An 11,526-nucleotide genomic window follows, 5' to 3' on the forward strand; every position below is an offset into this window, starting at 1 on the left:
TGAAGCGTGTGACCGTCAATTCGTTCTGAAATTGTTGAATTTTGACCAAAAACAACGTCGCATAAACATCTCTCAAGAATGACATCAACGATGATCCAGATTTGCTTAGAAGGGTCATAACTGATGACGAATCATGGGTATATGGTCATGACAGCGAAATCAAAGCCCAATCGTCCCAATGGAAGAGTCCAGGAGCGCCAAGATCAAAAAAGGCACGCCAAGTTCAATCAAATGTCAAGGTTTTGCTCACTCTTTTCTTCGATTACCGTGGCGTAGTGCATGAGGAGTTCTTACCACAAGGTCGTACGGTAAATAATGAGTTATAGCTTGAAGTTATACGAAAAAAATACCAGTCTAACGGTTAGACGCGATAGAAGTGAAACCTTCCGTAAAACAAACTGAGAGAGAATGAGACGAAAGCAGCATTAGGAGCGGGATAATTATAGGTTCATTATAATATTGCTATAAAGTTCATATTTTATTTTCTTCATTTTATTATTATTCATCCTCAATGTTTTCAATTTCAACAAATGATACGAGTGGCTTATGATAGCTAAAATATGATACAAATGCTTTGGTTTCGATGTTGTCAACATATCTTTGAAATACCGCGTCAATTGTTGTTCTTGATCGTGTTGTCGATTCAGTTCGATTGTTACACATTTTTAAATTGTATGTTGTATTGAGAAAATCAATTAAAGGAACCGCTGTGCCCAATGCAAAATTTACGTTAAAATCGCCACAATCATTTGAACTTTATCGTAATCTTTTCTAAGTATCCGCGATACTTCTGGTGTATACTTTATTAAATTTTCGTGAATGAATTCCGTGATGCTATTTATTGATTTTTTTTCTGTCGATATTCACGACACTTTTCTGCATTATTTTTCGGCATAATTGCGGTAAATATTTAAAAATGAAAATATTTACGAATATAAAAATACACACGCGGTTGCTATTATGAGCGTCCCCAGCAAAACCTGCGTGTCCGAAACTCTAACACAATTACATTTTTTTGAATGTTACAAACACATATGCACGCAGGTTTTGCTGGGGCGTGACCGAAACTCTAACACAATTACACATATGCACTCGTATTTGTTTGAAAATCGACTTTTGTTTTTGGTTCTCCGTCACCTTTGGAAAGTGTGTAAACAGTAAGCAAACTTTATTCATATATTTTTCCTCATTTTTGCACCAGTAAAATTAAACAAACGCCGTAGCCGAATGGGTTGGTGCGTGACTACTATTCAGAATTCACAGAGAGAACGTCAGTTCGAATCTCGGTGAAAACACCAAAATTAAGGAAAACTATTTTTCTAATAGCGCTCACCCCTCAGCAGGCAATGGCAAAACACCGAGTGTATTTCTGCCATGAAAAAAAGCTCCTCATAAACATATCATAAAATAAAATAAAATAACTGTATAAAAAAAATTTTTTTCTTGTGATTCGAGCCAAGGATTTTGGATCGGAAGCTCACATTGCTAGCCGCTCGGCTATCGCGCCATGCTGTCGGCGCTGGCCTAAAAGTTATTTAGTTCGTCGCTACGTTTATATCAACATATAATATAACGCTTCGTAGCCAAGAGTGTCGCTTTTTTCGTTTCACTTTTTCTCAAATCACTCCCAACGATTCTAAAGAAGTTTTCACTTCAAAAATGCCCGGAATTAATGGCTTTTGCATCATGATAATCCACCTGCTCACTCATCCTGCAACTTTTTCCTGTCCCCAATATTGAAGAGACCCATGAAAGGACGGCGTTTTGCACGGATTGAGGATATAAAAACCGAAGCGCTCAAGGAGATACCAAAGAGTGCATATCAGATCTGCTTCGAGTATTGGAGAAAACGCTGGCACAAGTTTATTATATATATGAGGGAGACTACTTTGAAAAAGATAAATTGGAAATTGATGAATAAATAATTTAGCGGACGCCAAAGTGAATGTCTTTCATTTTATTTTTGTACTATTTTTTTAATGAATTTGTTTTGACTTTTTGGGATTTCATTATCTCATCAGTTTGAATAATTTTTTGAATTTTTAACGAATTACTGTAGTTGAGAGAAGTTTATTTAATTTCAAAGAAATACAATATTTTAGAAAATCGATATGAAATGGATGGCGCTCAAAAGTGAACTGGTACTATTCAAGTTCACACCAATACTTTTTCGTGCAGGGTAGTCACATGCAACATTTCGTATTTACATTTTGTTATCATTTAGGCTCTTCACTTTTTCGCTTTTTTGCCTAAATACGCGAGGCTGGCAGAAGTCACATTATTTATGGCAGTTTTTTGTTCAACATACGCACATACACACACACGTGCTACGCATCATTGCCAAACATATATTAATTTTCATTTGTGTATTATACAATTTGCACACATTTGCTCACGTATTTACATATAAATATTTGTATGTATTCGTACACTTTCGCTTCTACAGCAGCCCTTGTTCTGTTTCCGCTACGCATTTGTAAACAAAAATTTGTTTGGTGTTGTTTTATTTGCGTGTCACCTATGCATATTTTTGGAATATGACTTGAATTACTTGCCTGTAGCATTATGCAAAACTTTGCAACAACAAAGTTTATTTCATTCATATCACCCAGCATCGTTTATCATTTCATATGCATACATTTACTTGCACATATACATACTTATATGTATATACATACTTATATGCATTTATTAGGGTGCGTACATTTGTATGGAACGATTTTTCTTGACGTACAAAGTGAAGTCCAAAATAAACAATATTGAACTGGAATAGAAAAGACAGGAGCTTTGTTCTAATAACTTCGAGTTTATTTATTCAAAATAGTTCCCTCTGGCATCGATACACTGTTTTATGCGATATATAGTAAAAGCTTTTCAAAAGAGTGTTTCATGTCATTGGCCGGAATGTTCTTCAGCACGTCGGTACAAGCCTTTTGGATGGTCTCTACGGACGCTAAACATTTTCCTTTCATGACCAAATGCAATTTTCCACATAGGTAGAAGTCACAGGGAGCTACATCAGGCAAACTCGGTGAGTGATTGATGGTTAAAATGCGATTTCTAGTCAAAAAGTCAGTCACAAGAGTGAGTTGGTGCATTATTATGCAATAAGCAAATGCGATGCACATGGTTTCGCCCGTTAGCACGAACTCCTTGTGGACTATTCCCTTGGAAACAAATGAGCATGGACTTGATTTTTAACTTCTCCAAATGCGATTCTTTGGGTGGTAGCTCATCTGGGGCCTTCCGTTCGGCACTTTGACGCTTAGTTTCAGGTTCATGTTGGAAACACCACGTTTCATCACCAGTTACAATGTTGTAAAGGAAGTTATCGTCTTTTTTCGCACCTTTAAGGTTTTGTATTACCATTTTAACTTCTTGAATTCTTAAGGGATTGTATACAGTTGGACGGCCGAAAAACAGCGATTTTTCCAGAATATTTTCTGAGAAAGCTTTTAAATTTATTGATCTAAAAATTTGTACACATATTATGTTATCTTTTAACTGTATTTTAAGACTTAGTATTAATAAAAATATTTCTTTGGAAATGAGCTGCAGCTGATATCCGGGGCTTATTCAAGGCACGTAATAAAAGCGGCAATACTGCTGCCCTGATGACAATTTGCAACACTGTTGCATTTGCTCAACTCATACTTTTCTAATATTCGGCAAACAAAAAATTTTTGATGCCGATTTATTTGTATTCACGCGCAACATTTGGCGAATTTTTGACACTTCGAACGTGATGCTTTTTATAATATTGCCAGAATCTTACATCGAACGTGATACTTTCACAAATCATGCAACACTGCAATTGTGATTGAAGCTCGAACAAGCCCTATATCTCTGAACTGGATCCTCTGAAATTAAAAAACCGAACAGATTTCGTTAAAGTAAGGTTAAATCTAGTAACTAATCGAAGAAAGGAATAAGCAAAATAAATTGTTTGACAAAATTCCGGTTTCTCAAAAAAAAAATCGATTTTTGACCAAAATTTCGGCCTTAAATTGTCTATAAAAAAATTTTTATCGGTGAGAAAAAATTTTGGATTAATTACTAAAAAATATGTTTAAGAAGCTCGTGTTAAAATTTGAGACTAATTGGCTTAGCCGTTTTCGAATAAAGTTGACCACCGACTTTGGAAACACAATTTTGAGAAAAACGCGTTTAAAGTTTGCCTTGTAGGTACTTTCAAGCACTCTGAAACGCCTTTTCAAATTAGCGTGTTACTTCGAAAATATTTACCGGAACAATATTAAATTTTCTGGATGTATTCTTAAAAATATGTAAAAATAAAAAAAAATCGATTCTTTGAAAATTCTAACTGTATATAACCCTTTAAAAAAATCACCTGATATAATAAAAAAGTTTGTTCGCAACGATCCCTTCCATGGGTGGTGTTCGGATGGATGCATAAATTATTTCAGACTAGTTTTCATTACCACATTTTAATAGAAATTTTCGAAATCTTTTTTCGTTTCAGAACTGCACACCTTCCATACCTCAGCTGACTGGATAAAAATTGCCAATATCCAACTAAACACACACAACTAAGAAATTATTAAAGCATTGTACAAAAGTAAGTTACACACTACCATACAATCAAAATAGACTTGTTAAGTGCTCCATGTTAGGTTAAATGAGGGTCGTTTGGAAAGTCCGTGCCAAATGAAAGAGATGGTACTACTGGCGCATATCGAGATTATATTTACTTAGTTGCATCTCTTGAAACATAAAATGAATATTTGGATTCTCGGACTCAGCGACCGATTTTACATAGAAATTGGATGGACCTGTTCGTGGGTGAAAAGACCATTCATTATTTGTAAGCCTGTGAACAAATAAAAACTTCTCATAAAACACCATCTGCCATACGGAGTCGACTTAAAACTGTAGGTTCTTCTATTTGTGGAAAAATCCTTTCGCATGCCACAAGTAGTAGGAGGAGCTCTGTGCAACACCCAAAAAAAGGTATATGCGACAATTATATATACATAAATAAGTATAAGCCTGTGTTAGCCTAACACTCTAGCATACAAATTTCAGTCTTTGCTTAAAGTGTGCCGCGAATCGAATGGGGCATTATGTAGCTCGTAGGAAATATTTGAGAATATTTTGCCGAAGCACCCAATAAAGAATATGCCTGCCAATTAAAAATATGTATATACATATATCCAAGTACTATATAAATATTTGTGACAATTGTATTGCCTTTGAATTGCATTCACTAAGCCTTTCATCCAACAGCATGCGCCGAGCCCTTTTCCTTATTTTGTTGCATAACTCAAGGCTTTCAAGCGGACTTTTGATGGGCACTTCAAGCATTAAAATGCCATCACTAAAGCTATTTTAAGCGCAGAAGTTAATTTAATTTCGCTTAGATTTAATGTGAAGCCAACAACAGTAACAACGCGAACACCAGTCATTAAAGCAGCACCAACAACAACAGCAACTGCAAGCATTCGTCTACACCGAAACGTTTTGAAAATTTTATGATATTCTGCTATTAGCTTTAATACCGACACCCAATGACTTAACACTACCCATCTTGGCGGTAATATCTAGCGGATTGTAGTCATTGCCACTGTCATTACAGTAAACACAAACAAACAAACTCAGCAGCAACGCTCAATCGCTTAAGCAAATATTCACATACACACACACATACATATACCAACATATATATGTATATGTATATAGATTAAGTACTGCCCATCTACGACACAAATCGGCAAAATGTCAGTCATCATAATCGGCATGCAAATTCTGTTGATGTTTACCCGCGTAATTGATGTGAATTTACGATTCATTTAGTCATACAACGCTCCGTCCAACACCAGCAATCCCACACACACTCATGCGGGGAAGTGATGACGAGGATTTACATTTCTACCCTACACCATCGCTTGTCCGTGCATTGCATTGCATGTTGTGCGGCAGCTTAGGCAGTGCTATGAATACGCTTCAGTCACTTTGCCAGGCCATTCGCGCCGACTGTGACCGCCACTTGACGGAGCAACTCGGCCGCTTTCAAAAATAAACTTCTCCAACCAACAGTCACTTATTCATTTACTTACTCATTTATTTTCGTACTTGGCCTTTCGGGTCTATCATTTTGACCTTTTTCTGGCCTTTTGGTCATTTCGACCGTGCCTTTGCAATCCATTCACGTCAATGATCTAACACTTGAAGGGGCCAACTACAGACGAGGGCACAGAGCCAGAATTTCAAAGTCAAAAGTAAGTGCTTGGCGGCCGTTGAATCAAAGTGCATTAAGCCCAGCGAACAATTTAGTTTCAGATATACTCAAGTTGTTGAAAATTTTAAATATAAGTTCTCATGTAGAATTTCTTTTAAAGTCGCACAAGAAGTAGTAGTAATATAATTTGAAAAAATGCTCCCAAAGTGTCTTTGCTTGACTTTAACTTGCTTGCATACCCTATTGTATATGAATATAGGTGCATTCTTTTGAAAGCTGAAGCAGCAAGCAGGCAAAATATTGAATTTGAGGTGGTAATATCACACGCTTTTATTTTCATGTACTTTTTATACCACCCTCGCAATGTTAACGACACAATTTTCAGCGTATAAAATCCAAAATTATATACTATTCGGTCGCTTATACCCCAAAAGTAATTATCTGTAAAATGGAATTTACTAAAAAATTAAGTTTAAAATATGCGTCATCTGCAATCCGCAAATTCTCGTTTCGCTCATTAAGGGTATTCATCCGCTACTGCCTCCCGTTTTGTGTCTTTGAACTTTTGCGTCGTCCCTAATCATTACTTTTAAAGCGCTCAAAACCTATACTACCTATTCTATCAGACAGAGAATACTTGACACATAGTAAGCATCCACAAGGATTCGATAGACTTAATTTTTTTTTTTTTATTGGAGATAAAATGGTCAAGAAAATCTATCCGGAAATGATCCTTGCAGTGGTGGTCACGATTTGAATCTATGCCAAGGCAACATTGTTTGTATAGTTTTTCTTCTTACCAAATTAAATGATTACTAAAAATTTGTCTGGAATACTTTCTAAATAGGGGATCTCTCTATAATTGGTGTGTCATATATTCCTCCCCTCCTCATAAAACTCATTTACATACGAGTAGTACGAGTTAAGGGATCATCAGAGCTCCTTATGAGACCTCCGAACTGGCAGCGCTTCACAATGACAATATCAGTGACTCATTCACACCATAGCAGGCGTAAGACAAGGTAGTCCCCTGTCGCTTCTTCTCTTCACCATCGTTCTAAACGACGTTATAAGCCAATTCATTCTGCACAAAAGAGGCGTCGGATGGAGTTTTCCCAGACATCTTGAGGACGTGGATTTCGCCGATGACCTCTGTCTCCTCTCTAACCAACTCACTGGCATGCAAATTAAATATCTGGGGTGGCTTTCCTTTTAACCCGGTAAACAATTTATATTAAAGCTAAAAATGCAATTGAATTCTTTATCAATTTGTTTTTCCTTGTTCACTCCTCTCAGGAGCATAGGGCCTCGACAAGACTCTTCCATCGTACATGGCTCTGTGCTGTTGTTTTTGCACCGTCACATGAGAGGTCGGCATCTGTTAGTTCGCGCAGCATCGACCTTCTCCAAGTGTTTTTTGGTCGACCGCAACCTCTGCTCCCTTGCGGGTTCCAGTCCAGTGCCGTTCTCGTGATGCTATCTGGTGGTTTTCTGATTGGGTGACCTATCTATCGCCACTTACTGCGTTTGATTTGCCTAGGAATAGGTTCCTCGCAGATGATGTGGAGGCATTTGTTAACGAAAGATTGTAGCCTCTGTGTGATGGCACTAGAGACCAGCCATGTTTCGCTTCCGCACACAATACTGACTTCACACAGGAGCTTAATATTCGCAAGCTTGAGCACTTGGAACGACCGAACGCCATTATTGCCTTGTTTAGCCAGTTGGCATCTTCATCTGCTCCACGATCTGCCGTGATGATGCAGCCGAGGTAGCAAAAGCTTTCAACTTTTTTTATAGGTATTTTGTAAATTTTTTGTTTATTTTTTTGTTTTTGCGATAAATCTACTTTTTTTGCAGTTTAAAACTTAAACAAAAAATTGCGATTAAACCCAAACGGGTTTTTTGTGGAAACGGAGCCAATATCTATTTGTATCGATATGTCTTTAGATCAACATGGTTTATTTTATTTTTTAGTATTTTACTCAATTAATTACCCATTGGAACTCTGTCAAACCAAAAGGCTTATAAGACCTTTTTATTATTATTAGAAGGCCATTACGCACTGCGACCAGAGTTGATCTATTGTGCAAGACCTATTTTTGTAACCCTAGAGTTTAAGGCTTTTTATAAATTTTAGCACTATTGTGGGTTTGTTGTTCCAAAGATTACATGGAGATACTACGATACCACCAAGGTGGTGAAGTCTTTGTCTGCCCAGCGCAGGACATTCACAAAGCACATGTTCTGACCTGCAATATGAAGTAAAGTAGACATCAGGTAAATAGTTGGTTTTCTGACAGGCAACTATTACTTAAATTACGATCTCTCAGGAATTGACATTGGGAATGGAATAGAGTGTATGTTCTGCGTAGAAGATAATTAAGCCACAGAGCATATCAAGGGACAACTGTATTGCCGTGGCAAAGACAAGATTGCACATCTTTCAGTGAGATCAAATGGACCCGAATGAAATCAAGAATGCTCCTGTTGCAAATATTCTGAAATTTGTCTGCAAGGTGGAATTAGCTAGCTTTAGAATTAGCTTTCAAACAATCCCCAGCCTGAGGTAGTGAATAAAAAAAAGTACATAATTGGCGCTTACACCCTTCAGGGCAGGGAACATCTAGGTTAAATGGAACCCGATGTAATACATTTAATGGTAGTGGTGCCGGTCAAAAGGACTAGTATTAACCCTAGAACGGTAACCTTAATTTTTTTGCCCTATTACGGTAACCTGGGGTCATCGACGACCCAATTTTCGAAGATTCATATCTCCGGTAAAATTTCACGAAATGAGTTCAATCAGGGCTTATTTTTTTCGTTTTTCAATGTAGAATCGCGTTGGCTTATAGCAATTCCGCTTTCAGTCCGAAAAGTTAGTAAAAAATTAAGTAAAAGGGTAGAAAACATGAAAAATTCGTGAAAATGACTTTTTTTATTCAATTTGCAATATCTCCGCTAATTTTTGATGAAATAAAAAAAATCAAACGCCGTTATAAAGTGAAAATATACAGTTTTTAAACAGAACAGTTTGTTTTACTCGATTGTCGAAAAAGTGTATTTATTCCGGGAATTGAAGTCTGGGAATTTGGAAGAAATCGAAACATAGATTTTACTCAAAAAAATGTATAATTTTTTTTTTTTTAATACGTTTATTTTGTTTTACAATGCAAGAAAAAGTTGTCTTAACATTCCTTATGCATCTCGCAATACACAAATGTCGCACATAACGTGCCTATGGCTTTCACACATGGGTGCCTTACAACGATGACATCTGACGCTATATTTTTTGTCGACCGATCTCGGGCAAAGGGCACATCTCGCTCTTTTACCCATTTCTGGCGGGGGCTTAGGACGCACGGTTTCTTTTAAAACATTCTCAATGCACCATAAGACGTTTCTTGGCATTGTAGGCACCTCCAGCCTTCGTTTCAACTGCGGGACTGTGAGCGATTCGATCAAACTTTTCAAAAAATCCCTCCGATTCATCGCTTCATTTCGGCTGTTAAAATTATAAATAACCATGGCGTTTATCCCCGCTTGGTCCAGCATCCCGGTAAAAACTCTCATGGGCCATCTCCGGGTTTTTCGGGCTGTCGTGTACTCGTGACACAACTGATCGAAAGTGTCGGTGCCACCTTTGGTCATGTTGTAAAAACAGATCATCTCCGGCTTGCCAGTGCTTTCGTTTATTTCCTTCAATCGGTGGAACGTTGAGAGGACAAGAACCACTTTATTTTTTTTCGGAGTGAAGGAAACTAAAACTTTGGTTCCGTCGAAAGCAAATCTTGAGGATCCTGGTTGACCTGACTTTTTGAAATCCGGGGGTATCTCTTTTTTATTCTTTCTGAGCGTCCCAACCATTGTAATGTTGTGCTCCAGCATCTTGTCGAAAATTTCGATCGACGAAAACCAATTGTCGCACGTGATGTTTCTGTTTGTTCCGAGTAATGTTTCGCTCAGCTTCCGGATGTAATAAGATGGAACCTTTTCTTCATTTTCGGTATTCACTTTGCCAACATATGGGATTGCATTCACCATATAGAATGTCCTTGAGTCGTTCAGCATGACAATTTTCATCCCATATTTATCGGGTTTGCTTCCATTGTAGACCTTGAAAGGGCAGCGCCCACGAAAGGATAACAGTTGTTCGTCTATAGTGCAATATGACGCCGGATTGTAGAGAGTTTTGCACTTTTCGATGAAGATTTCCCAAATTCCTCGTATGGCTGCGAATTTATCATTTACGACACGAGTCGGCCGGGTAGCTTTATCGTCGTATCGGAGAAACCGAAGGATAGTGCAAAATCTTTTCTGTGACATTGTGGCTTTGTAAAAAATGGAGCCGTACTTCGTATCCCACAAATCATCAGAAGAGGTCATATTCGTTTTTTGGAGACCAGAAAAGTACATCAAGCCGATAAAAGCTTTCAGTTCAATCATGTCAACGGGCTTGTACAGAATATCCTTCGTGCAGTCGATTTCCCGTTCTTCTGTGTAACGATGAATTTCCTCGTTGGTATGCTGCAAGATTTTTGAAAGAATGACGTCATCGAAAAACAAATTCCACGTCTCATACGCCGTCTTTGCCTCTTTTGCAATCCCAACAGGGCCAGGGATAAATGAACCGAAGGGTGCTCTGTTTGTTACCCGCTCGCGAGGAGTGGTAAACCATTTATGCCCGTTCTTACCGGAGACGATACTCCTCCTCCGGCCACGTTTACTGCTCGCACTTGAGCTCTGTTCCGCCGATAAACCAGAGCCCGATCTCAAGCGTTTTGATGGAGGAGGAACATCTGGATCTTCTACAGACTGGAAATATCAACACATATACATTTCCGTACGAAATATATCGGAGCAGAAAAAAATTATTTACATACCTCAACAGGGTCATCGTCCTCGATTTCCTCTATCTCGCTGGCATCGTACTCCGACTCGGTATTACTTTCCTCATTCGTATAATTTTCTTCATTATCGCTATCGATGTCATCATATTCAGCGTCTCGTCTTTGCGTTATTATTCGAGAAACGTCTTCGAGAGACCTCAAATTGTAACGCGAAGACATTGTTTACGTCTATGAGTGGAAGCAAACGCGAATATAGAATTTATATGATAATATATATACTAAGCATATAAAAATCACACTATACTCACCAAAAAAATATCCTTCGTTGTAAGAAAAAAAAAAGTTAAATCACACAAGTCTAACGGCAATGGTAACCTGGGGTCTTAATCGACCCCACGCTCACTTAAGATCTTTCTCACTCCAAGGGAAGCACGCAACTGAGGGTGCCAGCCGGCTCTAGAGGCGAAAGCAAACGCG

At 37.9% G+C, this 11,526-nt stretch overlaps 1 protein-coding gene across 1 annotated transcript in view; it reads right to left on the reverse strand.

Annotated features, from left to right (window-relative positions):
• Positions 1-11,319, reverse strand: part of LOC129237215 (piggyBac transposable element-derived protein 4-like) — a 37,990-nt gene extending 26,671 nt beyond the window's left edge. Inside the window, exons 1-2 of the mRNA XM_054871774.1 lie at positions 11,083-11,319; positions 10,128-11,014 (exon numbers count right to left, since the gene is read on the reverse strand). Of these exons, the coding sequence (XP_054727749.1) occupies positions 10,128-11,014; positions 11,083-11,268 (1,073 nt within the window). The 5' untranslated portion in view covers positions 11,269-11,319. The remainder of the gene's footprint in view (positions 1-10,127; positions 11,015-11,082) is intronic.
• Between the last annotated feature and the right edge of the window lie 207 nt (positions 11,320-11,526).

This window comes from Anastrepha obliqua, chromosome 1 (assembly GCF_027943255.1).
Source record: "Anastrepha obliqua isolate idAnaObli1 chromosome 1, idAnaObli1_1.0, whole genome shotgun sequence".
NCBI classification, from domain to species: domain Eukaryota; kingdom Metazoa; phylum Arthropoda; class Insecta; order Diptera; family Tephritidae; genus Anastrepha; species Anastrepha obliqua.